Source organism: Palaemon carinicauda, chromosome 6 (genome assembly GCF_036898095.1).
Source record: "Palaemon carinicauda isolate YSFRI2023 chromosome 6, ASM3689809v2, whole genome shotgun sequence".
Classification (NCBI taxonomy): domain Eukaryota; kingdom Metazoa; phylum Arthropoda; class Malacostraca; order Decapoda; family Palaemonidae; genus Palaemon; species Palaemon carinicauda.
The window spans coordinates 83,605,054-83,624,919 of NC_090730.1; the positions used below are offsets into that span (position 1 = coordinate 83,605,054).

General features: G+C 42.3%; 1 protein-coding gene across 1 annotated transcript in view; it reads right to left on the bottom strand.

The window, feature by feature from the left end:
• Positions 1 to 19,866, bottom strand: part of D2hgdh (D-2-hydroxyglutaric acid dehydrogenase) — a 268,744-nt gene that overhangs the window by 15,872 nt on the left and 233,006 nt on the right. Inside the window, exon 8 of the mRNA XM_068375280.1 lies at positions 19,465 to 19,615. Within this exon, the coding sequence (XP_068231381.1) occupies positions 19,465 to 19,615 (151 nt within the window). The remainder of the gene's footprint in view (positions 1 to 19,464; positions 19,616 to 19,866) is intronic.

Consider the following 19,866-nt stretch of genomic DNA (forward strand, 5'->3'; position numbering starts at 1 on the left):
GATCTGAAGTTTTGGGACCCGCAGAACTGTACGGTCTGCCAGGACCGCCTGGTCGAGGCGTTCAATAATCCTCCCTCAGCGGAGGTTAGGGACGCTTCTCGAGAGAAGCTACACAAGTGGGTGCGTGGCTTCCAGAAGAACGCCACTGGACCATACCTTGCCTCCGAGGACTTGAGGGCCTTGCTTTTTCCGAAGGCATCCCCAGACTCTGTGGTCCCCAAGGATCAGATCCCCACAATCCAGCTAACGGTGGAACCCGATGTAATCATGGCTCAGTCCATGCGCGAGTGCCGCCTGGATACCGACAACGCGGAACGTATGTCGGAAGTGTCGGAGAACACGGAGAGGAACCTCATGGCCGAAGAACTGGACTATGAGGAAGACCAAGTGGAATACACCGAGTCGGAGCAAGAGGTCGCTCCGCCTTCCACCCCCACACCGACTCCTACACTGACGGATGTATCACTCCCGTCTACCTCCGCTACCCCGGACCCCATCCCATCCAGCGCCCAGGAGATGTTCCGAATGCTCGAAGCTCTCATGGACAAGAAACTCCGTGAGACGCACGAATACATCAGGACCATGGGAAGTTCAAAGCAGCCGAAAAGGATTTCGGTTAAGGACCTCCCGGCATGCTCGGACGCTAACCCCTGGAGGTATGCCGAGCACATGTCAATCACAACGGGCAAGATCTTCATCAGTGAGAAGGTCGGCTCGGTTGTCCTGGAAGAAGCGGACTTCTTCCCGAGTTTTGAGGCTTATCCGGACTGTTACGTCCGACTTCGATCCGAACCTGCCTCTAAAGAGGAGACTGAACCGAAGGAGGTGATCGTGTTCGATCTCCCGAAGGCCCAGGCTATGCTGGCCAATACTGTTAAAAGTAGGGGTTTTACCTGCTCAAAGCTTCCGGCGTTGAGCAAGAAGCACCCTACCTACGTCGCACCAGACGATGCGATCCTCCCCTTCATGGAAAAGGCCTTCGCTGCGGTACACAAGGCAGTGGAAGAAGGGAAACCCTGTCCTGCACTGGAGGAGTGCAGACCCTTCTCCCTGATTACTCCCCCCGATGTTCGACACTGGAAAGATGTCCAGCATACATTCGTGGTGGGGAAACTAGAACCTGACGTTGCTGGACGTCAGTTTAACGAAGACCTCCTGAAACTTAATGACCATCTCCTTCGTCGGAAACATGACACGAAGGAAAGGCTCGCCGCATCCATGTCCCTCCAGGTACAGCTCGACGTCATGGCCGGTGACACTAAAGTCCCCGATTACTACATGGTGCTCGCCAAAACGCATTTGGCGACTGTAGTTAAAGACCTGTACAGCTTCATGAAGGCTCGTAGAGCCTGTCGTGAATTCGTGTTCTCCAGTGCCACAGTGAGACACGAACCCCGGAGGCTGATTTCCTCCAACATCTGGGGTAAGCACCTCTTTCCCTCTGCCCTTGTGAAAGAGATCATCGACAAGGCCGCCACGGAGAACAGGAACCTTCTCCACAAGTGGGGCATGTCGAAGAAGAGGAAATCCTCTCAGGACGACGGCCCTCAACCTAAGAGGAAATCCTCCAAGCAGAAACCCCAGCAACGTCAATAGAGACGGCAGTTTCCGGGATCCGCTACTCCCCAAGTGGCAGCTCAGCCACAGCAGACCTTTCAGCTGGTCACCCAACCGGTCTTGTCACAGTCGCCGGTTTTCACCCCTGCTTTCGAGCAACAGACGACTACCTTTCGTCCCAAAGGTAGAGGCTCAAACAAAGGTGCAGGCAGAGACACATCTCGCCGTCCCTCCAGAGGCAGAGGAGGAAGGGGAGCTAGCGGCCGAGGCAGTAAACCCTCGGGACACCAGAAGCAATGAAGTGCTTCTGGTGGGAGGAAGACTCCGCCAATTCCAGGATCGTTGGACCTTCGATCCCTGGGCACACAGCATCGTCGACAAGGGTCTAGGCTGGAGTTGGACTCAACCACCCCCAACCTTCCAGCAATTCTTCCAACAATCAACCCCCCTTCTGGAAGAATATGTCCTAGATCTCTTGAACAAGAAGGTGATGAAGGAAGGTAAAGTCAACCAGGTTCCAAGGGAGACTGTTTTGCGTCCCCAAGAAGGACTCCGACAAGCTCAGAGTCATTCTAGACTTATCCCCCCTCAACAAGTTCATAGCGAACAACAAGTTCAAGATGCTGACTCTTCAACAGATAAGGACCCTTCTGCCTCAAGGTTCCTACACGGTCTCCATAGACCTGGCGGATGCCTACTGGCACGTTCCAATGAACCACCACGCTTCCTCCTACCTAGGATTTCGACTCCAAAGGAAAAGCTACGCTTTCAGGGCCATGCCCTTCGGCCTCAACGTGGCCCCTCGGATCTTCACAAAGCTGGCGGACGCCATCGTTCAACAGCTTCGCCTCCGAGACGTCCAGGTGATGGCCTACCTCGACGACTGGCTAGTCTGGGCTCCATCGCCCGAGGATTGTTTAAGATCCTGCAACAAAGTTACCCAGTTCCTAGAACATCTGGGATTCAAGATAACGCGAAGAAATCTCGCCTCTCTCCAGCTCAGAAGTTCCAATGGTTAGGAATCCAGTGGAACCTTCAGTCACACCGCCTTTCCATTCCCAAGAAGAAAAGGAAGGAAATAGCAGGGTCTGTCAAGCGACTGCTGAAATCCAAACGGATCTCAAGACGTCAGCAGGAACGAGTTCTAGGCTCTCTATAGTTCGCCTCAGTGACAAACCCAGTGCTATGTGCACAGCTAAAGGATGCCGCGGGAGTCTGGAGACGTTCCGCATCCATCGCTCGAAGAGACCTCAAGAGACGGCTCCCAAACAGACTTCGGCTGCTCCTAAAGCCGTGGTCGGAAGCAAAGGCCCTGAAAAGGTCCATCCCTCTTCAACACCCACCTCCATCACTCAACATCCACACGGACGCTTTGCTGGAGGGTTGGGGAGGTCACTCCTACCAAAAACAGGCTCAAGGAACATGGTCTCCCCTATTCAAGACGTTTCACATCAACATCTTGGAGGCCATGGCGGTCCTTCTAACTCTGAAGAAACTCTCCCCGCCTCCCTCGATCCATATTCGTCTAACCCTAGACAACTGGGTGGTAGTTCGATGTCTCAATCGCCAAGGCTCAAGATCGCCCCAGATAAATCAGGTGCTTCTGACAATCTTCCGTCTGGCAGAGAAGAAGAAATGGCACCTGTCTGCAGTTCACCTACAAGGATTCCGCAACGTGACGGCGGACGCTCTATCTCGGACAAGCCCGATAGAGTCGGAATGGTCTCTAGACGCAAGATCATTCTCCTTCATCTCTCACCAAGTCCCAGAACTTCAGATCGATCTCTTCGCAACAAGCGACAACAATCAACTTCCTCGATATGTGGCCCCGTACGAGGACCCCAAGGCAGAAGCATTGGACACCATGTCACTGGATTGGAACAGGTAGTCCAAGATCTACCTGTTCCCTCCCACCAACCTTCTGCTGAAAGTCCTCTCCAAACTGAGAACCTTCAAAGGAACAGCAGCCCTAGTGGCTCCCAAGTGGCCTCGGAGCAACTGGTACCCCCTAGTCCTGGAGCTACAACCCACGCTGATCCCTCTCCCGGGCCCAGTTCTCTCCCAGCAAGTACAGAAGTCGACTGTCTTCGCTTCATCATTGAAAGTCAGGGACCTTCATCTCATGATTTTCTCTCCCTAGCCGTGAAGAAAAGGTTCGGGATATCGAAGAAGAGTCTCGACTTCCTCGAGGAATACAAGACCGAATCCACACAACGGCAATACGAATCATCCTGGAGAAAATGGATCTCATTCGTCAAGGCAAAAAAACCTACGGAAATCACCATCGATTTTTGCATGTCCTTCATTCACCTTCATGGACAAGGCTTGGCAGCCAACACGATTTCTACTTGCAAATCGGCCTTGACTAGACCACTAATGTACGCCTTCCAGATTGATCTGTCCAGCGACATCTTCAATAAACTGCCGAAGGCATGCGCTCGTCTACGCCCAGCACCCCCACCAAAACTGATCTCCTGGTCCCTGGACAAGGTGCTCCATTTTGCCTCCAACTTGGACAATGATTCGTGCCCTCTCAAGGATCTGACTCAAAAAGTTATTTTTCTTTTTGCTCTTGCCTCAGGAGCCCGAGTCAGCGAAATAGTGGCATTATCAAGGGACGAGGGTCACATTCTGTTTACAGATTCAGGAGACCTTACCCTCTTCCCGGATCCGACGTTTCTCGCCAAAAACGAACTACCCACCAAAAGATGGGGCCCTTGGAGAATCTGCCCCCTGAAAGAAGATGCCTCTCTATGTCCAGTAGAGAGCCTCAAGGTCTATCTTCGTAGAACTTCTGACTTTGGTGGAGGCCAACTCTTCAAAGGAGAAACATCGGGCAGCGACCTGTCACTGAAACAACTACGAGCGAAAATCACCTACTTCATTCGAAGAGCGGAATCTGACAGTACACCCGCAGGTCACGATCCTAGGAAAGTTGCATCGTCTCTGAATTTCTTTCAGAGTATGGATTTTGAAAGCCTTAAGAGTTTCACAGGCTGGAAATCCTCGCGTGTTTTCTTCAAACATTATGCGAAAACAAGTGCATGAAGTCAAACATTTTGTGGTAGCCGCAGGTAGTGTTATGAAACCTGCACCTAACTCTGCATAGAACAGTGTTACTTGGGACTCTAACTCCTCGGGTGCCTATGTTGACCCTCGTGTGATACGTAGTGATTTCAAAGACACTTAGTGCTTTTCATATACTGTTCTTCTCCCAGGTGAAATGTCATAGTCGTCACATGAGTGCCGCATGCTTAGAGCATGATGTGTTTTCTTTTTAAAGACTGACGTTCCTCTGGAACGAGTGCCTACTAATAATTTGAAATTCTCTTTCAGATTCAAGAGCAAGTCTTTCATTACTATGTACATTATAATTTGTTGTAAATTACTTTTACATACTTATTGCATTTAATTACCATATTCTGCAATTGTGAAATAAATTTCTATTTTATTATTTGTGCGTCTCAATCCGCTCCTACTTATACTATGAAATACATGACTGTCATAGTTTTATTATCTCCTTCCTCTTATATACGATGAAGATTACTAAGGATTCAATCCTTATTATATACTCACCTCTGCAATGTAATATTCCTTCCCGAATACTTACTTACATCATGCCTTCGAGACCAGACGATTCTCTCTCTTCACATACAGTGCCTAACCACCACTTGTCTGCTTTTGAGAATGTTCCTATATGAATACCAACCATTCAGTCTTGTCTCCGAGTTCTTCATGTTCTCCCAGCAAGGTGGGTAGCCCTTCGATGACCATTTTGATCTTCAGCATGGTCCGTTGGGACTTCACTGCCAGGGGGGCAGGAAGTTTTCTTCCCTACGGTTCCTCTATTGAGATTACTATGCTAACCTGTTCAAAGCCCTCGGCACTTACACTACAAGGGGAAAATCTACCACGATACATTGATTCTCTGGTATTCTTCCATCAGGACGCCATGGCTTGAGCCCAAAAAAACGGATTTTGAGCGAAGCGAAAAATCTATTTTTGGGTGAGATAGCCATGGCGTCCTGATGGACCCTCCCTGCTACTTCGTCCAGTTTTTTTCAGGTCCCACCCTGTCCTGCTGTATCATGGTGATCGGCAAGCAACTGGCTTCAGGATGAGGACGGACGTGACGTCATTTAGCAATGGCGCCCGTTTGTTTACGTCTCGAGTACCAAAAGTAGCCACGAACGAGATTAGCTGTGGAACGGCTCCCCAGCTATTCTCCGCTCCTACACATCAAAGTGTTAACCCTATGTGGGGTGCAGATAGCTATGTGGCGCGTTAATACATGCGTCCCCTGTTGATATGTCTTAAAGGGAAACCTTTAGGATACTCGCTCCAGAAGTTAGAATTCTGTGATAACCTGTGGTTAAATTCTCTGGGAATATCTAGTAGTTATATACCCAAGGAAGCTACCAAAAAGGAACCTTCCATCAGGACGCCATGGCTATCTCACCCAAAAATAGATTTTTCGCTTCGCTCAAAATCCGTTATATGAGCAGTTATCATAACAACTGTAACTCAGCATTTAATTTTCCTTTTACTTCTTCATATTTGTAGAACTATTAATGTCATTTCTACGATTTCTGAATTATCTGTACCGGTATACAAAACATGAAATTGACAGTACTGTATATACAATTTATAACTTATAGTGCATCCAAAGCTATGTTGCATTCTTTCATTACATCAATATGTTATTTTGTAACTCTATCCATTATACTATAAGTTGAAAACAGCTTATCAGAAAATCATCAGGAAATTATTTCTTCTATTAATGATATATTATTTTGGAAGGTAGAGGTGACTAAACTTTTAATTGTAGTTAAATATTTTCTTTCAATATAATCTAATATTAATCAAAGGTAGTACAGGATATTTAAAAATTCAAAATAATAATTTAATTCATAAACTATTTCGATCTTTGCATTGTTCACTATTATTTTTTTTACATGTCTTTTATCACAAAACTAATGTTGCTTCATTTGTAATAATACCATAAATAAAGCAGAAATAAAATTTGTAGTCTGATGTACACCTTTCCTGGGTGGGGCTCGATCTTCATCAATTTGGGTGGAGATAGACTAAGTTGTGTGGAAAGGTGGCCACCCACTGATCAAATTTCTGTGGGTGCTACTGTAGTCCACTGCAAGACAAAGGCCTCAGACATGTCTTTCACTCACGTCTGTCTATAGTCTTTTTATGCCAGTCTACATAGTACTTGCAAATTTTATTTCCTTGTCAATCCGTCATCTTCTCTTCCTTCCCCTGGTTTGTTTGCAATCGCTAGGGCCTATTCTATTATTCTTTTTGTCCATCAATTATCTGTCATTCTCATAATATGACTTGCCCATAATGATTTCTTTTTCTTAATTGTTAGAATATCCTCTACTTTACTTTGCTCTCATATCCACCTTGCTCTTTTACTGTCTCTTAGTTTTATTCCCATCATTATTTTTCTCCAAAAGATGTAATATGTCGTCATGAGGAAGCTGGGCTTGCTACACAACAGATTGAACAGCCATCACAAGTCCAAGCAAAGCATTAAGGTGTCAAGGGACTTGTGGGTATAATCTCACAAGTAGAAAGCCATATCAGTGATCTGCCTTTTCCAGACACCTGCCTTTAAAACTTTGCCCAATGACATGTGTCTTTTGATAGGGAGAGTTGGATAAATACCCCTGCCTTCATGAGCTCTGGTCCCAGCTGGTGTCTCGACTCTCTCATCAGCCGAGGCATAAGCTCTCCATATCGTCTCATGAATCCAGAAAGTTATCTTGTTCCTTGACACCTCTTTCTTGTACCTGCCTAGTGCTAGCAAAGAGTCTCTTACACTCAGGCCTGCGGGGCTGGGTCCTCTTCAGATAGCACGACAGAGCCCTAACAGGACACAAGAACATCTCATATTCATCAGCACCTGACACCTCCCAGAGGGAGGTGATGGAAAAGGACTCTAACCTGGGGTCATGTGCCGCCAGATTCTGAATCTTGGCTACAAACTCCACCTCAAAACTGAAGGAGACTTCCTTCCATCCATAAATTATGGGTGACTACATAAGAAAACCATGCAACTTGCCATTCTCTTTACCAAGACTAAGGCGAGTAAAAAGACTGTCTTGAGTGTCAGATCTCTATCAAACGACCTCTGCAAGGGCTTGAACAGGGTACGCATAAGCGGCCTGTGGACATCAGGACTAGGGTCACATCCAATTCTAGGGGGCTCAAGATCCTGGGGTGGGCAACACAGATAGAAGCTCCACACAAGCATAAACAGTTCCCAAGATGTTGAGAGGTCTATGCCCTTCAGCGAAAAAAACCATACTCAAGCCTGAGCGGTAGCCTTTGATGGATGCAACTGAGAGACACTTCTCTCATAGCCTGGTAGACGTCTGTAGAGGACCTCTGGTGATATCCAGACATCTGTGCAGTGGCTGGTAAAAATAGTTTCATTCAGAGGCGATGCTGAATAATCTCAAGCTGTGAAGAGCCAACTACTCCACAGACTGGTAATATCTCTGCAGGTGTGGCTGGCAGAGATGGGTGGGCAAAGGGGGCAGTTCTCTCGGAACCTTGATCAGAAGATACTACTTGGTGTATGGCCATCTGGGAACTACTATGATCATCCTGATTCCTGCCATAATCAATAACCTTTTGATTACCAGTCAGATCAGGCTGAACAGTACTTTACACGTCTAGGTGATCCATGGGGTGTTGGAAGACATCTTTGAATGCTACCCATGGGTTCAAAACAAGGGAGCAGAGGAGGGATGTTTCCTGTTCGGCTACATAGCAAACAGGCCGATCCCTGGAAAGCCCCACAGGGCAAGAAGTTTTTCTGCCATGAGAGGATGTAGAGACCACTCTGCTTTTACAGGCTGTCCCTGATAGTTGACAGTATTTGCTCGTACATTCCTATAGGAAGAAACAAATCTCACTGAAAACTCTACGGCGTGAAATGCCACCCAGATGTACATTTGCTTCGTCAACTCGCAAATGGTGCTTGTTGATGTAAGCCATTACTCTCGAGCTGTCGCTCATCAGCACTACCGTGTGCCTCTTCAAACATTCTTGGAACACTTGCAGGAATATGAAGACCACAAGCATTTAGGTGCAAATGCCTGTATTTCTTGGACCACTGTCCTGACACAACCAAGTCATTCAGGTGCCGGCCCCATAACTCCTTTGACGCGTCCAAAAAAAGATGCAGGTCTACAGCCTCATAACATTTATCTATTTCTTAAGTTTCTATAATTGGGGCATTCGGTCAACAAATGCCTTACTGTTAAGGATACTTAACAGTCATCGCAATATGGTTAGTGTTGGCCATTTAGCAGAAACTCATGTGTCAACAGAGTGACCAATAACATTCGTTATTTCTCTCATCTGATCTCTAACTATATTATCCAAATGTTGTTGCCAATTATTATAAACTAAAATCTTAATGCTAGGAAAAAATCATTACAGAGAATGGGATACCCTCTTGGTAGCAACTCGGGATTCTTTGCCAGTACATCTGCCTCCTCATTTCCAGACACACCTACCTGTGCCAAAACCCAACAACATCAAACTTTTATAAACCTCAGTCCAATTATAAAAAACCACTCTAAAATCTTTAAAATTAAAGGGTTATTGGAATTTAAAAACTTCTAAAGCTTGTAGGACACTTCTTGCATCACTAAAAATGGTAAAATTGCACTTGTCTTTTAAGACTATTTTCTCAGTAGCGGTTAGCATGCCATATAGTTCGGCAGTAAATACAGAGGATACTAGAGGAAGTGCACAAATACAAATAAAATCAATACTATATACTCCAAATCCAATGCCAGCAATGAATTTGGAGCCATCAGTATATATAAAACTCGATTCCCTATATTCTTCAACATGTTCCATAAAGTGCGACCTGGCTTCTTAGTCAGTCATGTTCTTTTTATACCAATAAAATATTTACAAAAAGACATCTCCGGTGATTTTCATAGTGGGGTTGATGATATACTACATGGAAGCACTTTATTTCTACCTATATCTAGACTGTCTACTAATGCTTTTACTTGGAAACCATAAGGTTGAGGAGATTTTGGGTGCAACTCAAAATATCTACAATGCCTTACAAGATTTGCAGTCTGACAGGCTAAATAAGTGGAAAGTCTTTGCAACCTAAACCAATACTAAACAACTGAAGACTTCCGGTAAAGGTCTACAGGTAATTCTTCAGCGTCAACAAGGAGACTTGGGATAGGCAAAGTTCTAAAGGCTCCTGTGGACAATCTGATACCAGCGTGGTGTGTAGAATCTAAAACTTTTAATCGGCTTGGGGTGGCTGAAGGGTACATTTCACACCCATAACTAAATTTTGAAAAAATTAAGGCCTTGTATAATTTTAAAAGTTTTTCAGTCTCCCCCCATGATGTATGGGTCAAAACTTTAAAAGATTCAGAGACTATAGACATTTAACTTTTAAGGTTTTCAAGTGAGGAACTCATGTAAGCCTACAATCATATATCAACCATAGAAATCTAGCTTGACTTACACATGGGATCCGTTGACTGTTGATGTATAGATCCGGGTCTGGATGTGCTCCCGGAATATGACAGAAATGGACAACAACAGTTTTGCTTGTAGAAAACTTAAATCCATTTATTTCGGCCCACAGGATAATCTTGTCAATTTTGACAGTGTTCTCTCAACTATAGCCATTCTAGCTCCAGCAAATGATATAGAGAGGTCATCTACAAATAGTGTTGAGAGAATATCTTGGGGAATGACAGAGGATATCCCATTAATGGATAGTGCAAATAGGGTTACACTTAGAACATTACCCTTGGGAACTCCTTCCTGACATTTCCTCTCTGATAGAGTTTCCCCCATTCACACTTGAAAAAATCTATGTGAAACAATGATGAACAATGGTAGCTCTCCTCTTAATTCTAATTCAAGAATGGTTTAAAGTATACCATATCTCCATGCAGTATCATATGTCTTTTCGAGGTTTAAGAAGTCTGTTACATGGTGCTGTTTGGAAGAGAAGGCTTCACAAATAGAGGATTTCAGTCGTACCAACAAATCAGTCGTTGAGTGCTTTTTTCTAAGTCCACACTGGATAGGTGACACAATACCCTCCTTTTCCAGGTACCATGTCAGTCTTGCATTGACCATCTTCTCTATAATTTTGCACAAACAAGATGTCAACGCAATTGGTCAATAGTTTGCAGCTAAAAACTTATTACTGGGTTTTAAAAAGGCTAAAATAATCTTAATCATGCTTAAAATAAATAACTTGGTATTAATAGGTATATGTTTAATCATTGCATATGGTATTCCATCGGGTCCAGGGGCTGTATCATTACACATAGCAAGTGCGGTGTCAAATTCTCTTTCAGTAAAAGGAGAATTGTATGACTCTTCCCTTCCTGTTGCAAAATTTAAAATTTTCTTTTCTTCCTTGCTCCTAAACTGGTGACCAGGAGCTGCTTCACACCTGCATGATACATATGATAAATGATCGGTCAGGACATTGCTAACCTCAGTTGCTCCAGTCACATACTAATCATGCACCTTCAACATTGGTGGTGGGTTGGGGGTAAAGTTGCCTGCTATCTTTTTTAGTTTCCTCCACACAGAGGATGGTGGTGTTCCACTGTTAATGGAGGAAACAAAAGACACCCAAGACTGGCGCCTAGCTTCTTTCATGGCACGATGGAACTGTGCTTTATATTTCTTGTATATAATTAAATTCTCAGTACGGCATCTGTGCAATCGAGTTGAAGATCTTCTTGAGGCTCTGGGGAGAGTATTTATTTATGAAGACCATCAGAGGACTGGTCGTCGTTTGAATAACCCTGTTGTTTTGGGAATTGAATTGACTCCTGCTGTATGAAGGGTTCCATTCAGTAAGTCTATGGCATCATCAATATTTTCAAAATGTTCTCCATTCCCTTGAATTTCGCTTAGCTCACAAAATCTATCCCTGTCAATCTTATCAAGATTCCATCGTGGCGATCTCTGTAAAGGTGGACAATTGTTGGTGTTTATAATGATTGGTGTATGATCACTAATATGCCAGTCATCTAATGTCCTCCAATCGATATTGAGAAGGCAATTAGAGCTCGCAATTGATATGTCAATGCACGACAAGGTACCAATCTGGACATGAAAGTGTTTAGACTCTCGTGTATTAAGGAGTCCGGCATCCTTATTTTCCACAATTGATGATGTAATATTGCCCCTTGTGTTTGCCAAAACATCGCTCCTTAAAGGATGTCTACGATTCAAATCTTCCAGTAAGAGAAAAGGTTAAGGGAGTTGTTGAATCACCTCTACTAAATTATCTTACAAAATGTTATCATTTGGAGGTAAGTACAGAGAGCATATTGTATATTTTCTCCCTACATCAATCTGTACAGCCACTGCCTGCAGAGGTGTACGAATAGACAAAGATATTTGGGGAACATCTCAACGAATGTACATAAGACTTCTGCCATGGCTCCCTGCTTCTTGATTATATGGTGTTCTATTGCTAACATACTCTTGAGGACAAGGAGTACCGGCATCAAGCTTGCTCTCCTGCAGACATACAATTATGGGGGAATACTCGTGAATTAAGAGCTTAAGTTCTCATAAGTAGCCCTTAAACCCTGATAATTCCATTGCAAAATGGAGGAAAAAACAAGGGATTATTTTCTGGAAGACATCTTGGATGAGGTCTTCCAATTGACAGTTTTTGATTTAACAATATTTTCTGTAGCCTTCTTAAGTAAGGGTCTTGATAAGTTATGTTTTACATTTGCCTTTTCAATGTTCTTTTTGCCTAGTTCTTAAGGGGGATGGTGGTCCTCAACTCGAATTTTTGATTGATTCAAGTAGTTTTATTGTTGATCTGGAATGTCAACAGATAGAACATCATATCTAATTGATGTCATAATCTTAGTGTTTTTAATGGAAGGGGTTGAGAGATGGAGGTGTCTCTCTTTTCCTATTAAGAGGTGGTGATTTATCAGGTTTTGGTGTTTTCCCCCCACTACAGGTGCACCTGACAACTTGGTCTTATGTGAAACCTCCATCAAATCAGGCAAAGATATGGCCTGAGAGAGGTTAGTATTATCCTTTGTAATGGAAGACAAAGGTTTAATAGAGGTGGACAAAGCCTTAGGAGGTGATATTCTTGCCCTATCATGCAGCATTCTATCAGAAGATGGCGAATTTCTTTCTTGGGGAATACTGACAGTAATGGGCGGGTTGTGTGTCTCCTGTCTCATTTTCCTCCTGATTTCAATGCCTTTGCATTGCTTGTTTATTTACTCAATAGCCTCTTGGCCTGCCCCACACTTATATGTTCGATATTGGATTTAACGAGGGCAATCTCTTTAAACTTATATTGCTTGCAGCTCCTATCAGTAGATTTAAGATTCAAATTGCGGTTCAAACAATTGGCCTCTAGTATAGAGTACATTCTCCATGATAAACATTGGAGCAAGTAATACAAATTTTTTAATTCTTGCAAACTTTAGAAGGATGCCCATATCTAAAGCAATTAAAATATTGCAGTGGCTTCTGCTTAAAATTTCAAACTGTAATCTGTTCATTTTCTATGTAAATGTGGAAAGGCACATCAGCATCCTTGACAGTAAGGATAATCATTGATGTTCCAGGGACTTAATGCACGTTTCATACCGTTAAAGGACATATGGCCAGTATCTCTTCTTCCGTAAACTCATACAAGTCTCTATTGAAAACTACTCTTCCATAACAGATTGTGTTTGCGATTTGGCACTTATGAGGAAACTGTTCTTTCCAAAACGAGATACTGTATATCTCCTGATACGTGGTACCTACTTTCCTTTGAAGAAATTTGCATATCTTAAAATAATTTCCTGTACTCCCTTTTTACTGAGCAATAAGCCACTTTCGTAGTTTTGGCTTTCTCTGGGAAGGTACAACCACATCTATATCGCTGTCAATCCAATCTGCAGGTTTGTACATATCTAGATACTTAGGTACCCCATCACAAAGAACACCCTTGATATTCAAATTATTGATTTTAATATTCATAATGTCACTGATTGCATTAAATGCTTCATCATCATTATCAAAGGATATCCATGAACCCCATTTATCATTTTCAAGTCTCATTCGAATTTCTTTGATACTGCCATATCATTGAAATGTTTTATACAGAACATCATAATTAGTTTCTATGGGAATTTGGGTGACATGAAGGATTCGTAGTTTCCCTATGTTATCCAAATTATCTGGTTTTTGAGCATCCATAGAATGGTCTTTTTCAGTTTCCAGGTTGTCAACAGAGGGGTTAGTTTGTAAAGAAGAAGCAAGGAGGGTTATCTACCTCTTACCGTAGGATGTCAGTCCTTCTAGCCCATGTGGCCCAATACGAGAAGAGGCCTAAGTGAGGACCAGTTCTCTATTAGAGAGGGGCTGCCTCTCTAGGTGGGCGTACACTGGTCAGTGGGGTTAGTTACCCCTCCCACCGACAACTCCAATGCCTGGAATCCCCCATTAAAGGCAAATATGAGAGACTTAAAACCGTATTACTGGAGCCTGCCTCATAACAGACTAAGTCTGCACCCAATGGGATCTGCCAGAGGGTGATGGAATTTAGATTTAAAGCCTATATAAAGCCTGGTCAATATTCGAACAGCGTTCGTCAACAAAATTTTGATAGAGCAAAAAGGGATAAAGTAGAAATAAAGAAGAAAAGCTTATAGAGGTCCAGTCTTAGTCTGGTCTCTCAGAACTGGTCTCAGCGGTATGGTTGAACCTGACAGGGTAGATAATTACCACGCCACTATTGCCCAGCCCATCATTGAAACACTCAAGCCCCTCCACTGCAGTGAAGTGCTGGACCATCAGAGGGGTAATAAGCATGAATGGATGGTTGTAATCTACATTTGTTATTCCTTTAAGAATTTTGAATGCCTCTATTAAATGTCCCCTTAGTCATCGAGTTTGTAGATCAAATAAGTTCAAACGTTCCATCCTCCATTTATATCAAAATTGCCTTAGTGTTGGGACTAGTCTGGTGGCCATAGTTTGTACTACTTCCTGTCTATCTATATCCTTGTGAATACTTGGAGTTCAGAATTGGACTCCGTATTCTAGATGGGGTTTTACTAGTGATGTGTACAGCTATAGTACAGTGTCTTTTTTTCTGTATTTGAATTGTCTCTTTATGTAACCTATTAGCTTTTGTGCTTTCTTTTCAGCTTTTATGCCCTGTCTGGTAAACTTAAAATCCTTGCTGATAATAATAGATCTTCTTCCTGGTGTACAATTTCTATTTTATTACTCAGCAGTGAGTAATTTGATTGTGGGTTACTATAACTTATGTGCATGACTTTACATTTCCCACAGTTGAAAGGCATTTGCCATTTTCTGGACCATTCTCCTAGCTTTATTAGTTCCTCTCTTAAGGTTCTTATGTCTTCTGAGTTCGCAGCACTTATGCCTAGTTTAGTATTGTCGGCAAATTTGGTTATTCTACTAGTTAATCCTAAATCTATGTCGTTAATGTAGAACAAAAATAGCAATGGGCCAAGGACGGACTCTTGGGGTACTCGGCTTGTAACAGCTACCCACTCTGAAGCTTCTCCATTCCGCTTTCTCGTCAGTGATGCCAGTGGTCTAATTTTGATCACTAATTTTTTATGAGGAACTTTGTCAATAGCCTTTTGAAATTCTAGGTATATGATGACTATTGCCCTACTTTTGTCATAAATGCCAAACATGTTGTGAAAAACTTCCAAAAGATTTGTCACACATCTCTTTTGTCTAAAACCATGTTGGCTGTCTACCCAAAGATTTTTTTTCTCTATATCTTCTACTACTGAATCTACTATAATTGAATAAAATTTTTTACAAGGCATGAAGATAGATGCATAGGTCTGTAGTTGCCAGGTTCTTCTTTTGGTCCCTTTTTATAGATTGGAGGAACAATGCCTAGTTTCCATTTTCGTGGGGCCTTTCTTTCGTTGGCTGTCTTTCAGAACATTTTTTAAAAGTGTGGCGTTATCTCTTCTTCTAGTTCTGCAATCTGCCTTAGACTTACTGAGTCCTTTTATTTTCTTTTTGACATCATCCATTGTAAAGGTGATTCTATTTAATGGTTGTGGCCCTTCATATTTGATAGCTGATTCGGGGAGGGTTGTTGATTCTTCCCTAGTGAATACAGTTGTGTAGTATGCATTCATCAGTTTGGCTTTTTCCAAATAATTTGTTATAAGATTACCCTCCAAATATCTTAATGGGCCAATGTTGTTCTTGATTGGTTTTCTACTGTTTACATATGCAAAAAATTCTTTTGGATTTTCTTTACTAGCGAGAGAGAGAGAGAGAGAGAGAGAGAGAGAGAGAGAGAGAGAGAGAGAGAGAGAGAGAGAGAGAGAGAGAGAGAGAGAGAGAGTGTGTTCATGCATATATGTTTGCATATATAAAGATAAAGATGTTAAAAGATATCAGTGGAAAAGCAGAAATGTAGGACTGAAATGAATATGAGAAAGATGAAATTAATGTTCAATTTAAATGGAGACAACAAATAAGGGTTATGGACAAACCTGTATAGATTATTAATGAATTTACGCACTTATGACAGACAGTAAGTGTTTCCTCAAGATGCGAGACCAAAATTAAAAGAAGGATAAGCATGGGGTGGAGAGTTTTTAGTAAACAATATATGATTATGAAAAGTAAAAATGCCACTTTCGCTAAAAAGAAAAGTATTTAATCAGATGGTCCTATCAGTATTAACTTATGCATCAGAAACTTGGAGACTTACTAAAGCCTTAGAACATGAGCTAATTACAACTCAAAGAGCTATCGAAAGAATAACAATGGGAATAACACTAAGAGACAGAAAATTAACAACATGGATACGAGAGCAAACTAAAGTAGAGGATATTCTAACAAATGTAAGTAAAATAAATGGAAATGGGCAGGACATATAATGAGAATGACAAATAATAGATAGACATTAGGAGTAAATATATATATATATATATATATATATATATATATATATATATATATATATATATATATATATATATATATATATATATATATATATATATATATACAGTATATGTATGTATGTACTAAACTTGGCAAATAGGAGTATAGTAGCTTTGAGACTCCCCTTACAAGACACCAACCACAAAAAAATTGCCCACTTCGACTGGTATACGTTGATGGAGGACTTCCTGAGGTATTCAGATATATGGTTAAATACTGGGTGCAAAAATCATCTCTGAGTGAGGACATGCTGGATAACAAGTGTAAGGTCATAGGGATACAACTGTTTGAGGAAGATATTGGCATGTGGTCGACACAGAAGATCATGCAAGGGGGGAAGGTCCCTCAGAACCTCTGTCAGCATAACCCCACAAAGACAAGACTTTGTTGGCTATCCGGGGATGTAAATACCATTCAGAGCCAACTATACGAGTCTTCCTACTAAGATGTCAGCCAGAATGTTCTTCTTACCTGAAATAAACCAGGCTGACAGGAAGATTGCATTGTATTCTGTAAATCACAAAATCTTGACAGCTAGATAGCATTGCTGCTGTGAAAAAGAACATCCTTGCTTGTTTAGATATGCCACCACTGTTGTGTTGTCACTCATCAACACTATAAAGTGCCATGAATGGAGCTGATGGAAGTGTTGAAGAGCTAGGAAGGCTACTCTCAATACCAGGAGGTTAATGTGGCATTGCTGATTGGAGTCAGTTGGACCACAGCCCAAAAGCCATGTGCTGTAGCAGGTGAGCCTCACACCCTTCTTTTGATGCATCCATGAAGAGTATCAACTCCGAGGAAGGAGAAAGCAGATTTACCTCTTTGAGAAGGTTGGATTCAACCATCCACCAACTTAAGTCTTTCCACTGCTCTGACTTTACCAGAATAAGCAATTCCAGAGGGTTCCTGTTCTGAGACCATAAGATCTTCAGTTACCACTGAAGTGACCAAAGGTGAAGGCGGTCGTTGGGGTCTAGATGTCCCAAGGACGTCAGGTGCCCTAGTAGACATTGTCACAGGTGAGCTTGTAGCGAGCCTTGCATTAGAAAGGGATAAGCCACTCCTTGAATCTTTTGAGTCTACTCTGTGATGGAAACACCTTTCCTAGCTGCGTGTCTACCTGCATCCCTAGGTATACCAGATTTTGTTTGGGCGGCAGGGAGGACCTCTCAAAGTTTACCCCAACCTTCAGTTCAAGGCACAATTCGAGAAGTCTGTCTCGGTGAAGGGGAAAGGTCTCAACCGAGTCTGCTAACATCAACCAGTCATCTAGGTAAGAAAAAAGACAAGTGCCCAGATGAAACCAGAGTGAACATTCTTGTGAACACCTGAGATGCTGTCGACAGGCCGAAGCATAGCACCTAAAACTGGTATATCTTTTTGTGCAGAATGAAACTTTGGTATTTCCTTGATGACAGATGGATTGGGATCTGAAAGTACACATCTTTCAAGTCTAGTGTATCATGAAGTCCTCCACCTTGAACAGACTCTGAAACACAAACTTGTTCAAGGCTGAGAGGTCTATAACTGGTTTCCAGCCTCCAAATGTCTGTCTTCTCTACAAGAAAGAGTCACCTGAAGAAACCTGGAGACCTGTCAACAAGCTCCTGGAGACAACAGTTCTTGAACATGGTCTGGACCTTTGCCCAAAATCCCCAAGGAAGGCCACGCCTGACACAAGGTGTCAAGCAAAGTGGACTCCTTCCTAAGGGGAAGTCATTGCTCCTTCACTAAGGGAAGCAATGGGGTCTTCCTTTCCCAAAGGTTGTCTGGGGGTTAAATGGTCATCACTTACCCGATTGTCCTCCAAAGGAGGCCGAATGGGAAGAGGCAGGTGGGAGAGTACTAGTCACAGGAGAAATAAGTTGGGACTTCTTCAACTTCGAGGACGAACTCAAAGGCAAAGAATCCCTTTTAAGACTTATTTTCCTGCATTTATTGTACTGCTCCTATTGGGAGGATGACCACTCCCAATATTCTGAGCAAGGAGAATCCTTCATGCAGGAGTGTTGTCTACATAAAGGACAAAGTTGGTGAAGATCCATTTCCTTGTTTACCATAAAGGCAACGCAAAAGTGGCCCGATATGCCAGGGCAAACCCCCAGGGCCCCAGTCCTCACGTAAAAATTACATCTGTATAAGAAAAAGAAAGCAAAGTCTTTACAGCTAATTCAAAGGAATATCCAGGAGAGAGAGAGATATGCACGTCTTCATTTAACCGTAGCCAAATTAAATGTGAGATCAGTTGCTGGGCAAGTGTGTGAGCGGGCAAGCCCAGCTACCCCAAATAATCTCCAATAACTAGCAGAGTCATTGACACCTTGCTTAAAAGTTTTTATAGCTAAACCAGCTCTCACTGAATCATCTCTCTTACATAAAGATCAAAGGTTTGTAGTAGGAACAAAACCTGTTTTCAATATAATCTAATTAACTAAAATGCCCCCCTCATGACCCAACTTTTTGTTGTAAATCTTCAGGCGTCAAAAGATGTGAGATCATTAGCCACAGAGAATCTGTAGTAACCACATAAATATGTGCCAGTGCCATGGGAAGCAAACCTCCTCTTTCTATTTGTTGAAGATTGGAATATCTTGGATTTCCACAGATGCACAAATAAGCTATAGTATAAGTAATGAATCTGGCTTTTCATACAGAAAAAATCAAACAAGCTTTTTAATGAAAACTGCTCTTAAATATCCTTCTATTCTCCATAAGAAAAGATATGGGCTTTTAGACTTGGGGCACAAGTGTATTTTGACATTTACCCGGTATATCACACATAACATTTTTAAATTACCATTTGGTGAAATTTATCTAATGATATGAATGCAGCTATATAGATACCATATTACCATAAAACCTAATTTGTTACTTACTTACCCTTTGAAATTCTTTACTAACAATGTTCAGGTGAAGATTTCCATCACCAATATGACCATAGCCACAACACCGTATAACACTGTCGCCAAGTCGATCTTTCATGTTTTCTACGATCCTATAGAAATCTTTATGTGGCAGAGATATGTCATATCTGTAAAATATTTATAAGAAATACAGAAACAAAACAAAATCAATTATACATACAAACACTCCCTAACTTACGGCACTCCTTGAAAAAAGATTGGAATAGGTCCTCAATAACATACATAACTAAGCTTGTGGTACTACTTCTTTACCAATACATCATATACCTATCACATAAAAATGTACATTTGATTTTACACAGTTAATACAAATACTTTTAGTATACGTGTGTTTTATATTCATTACAATCCCATCACT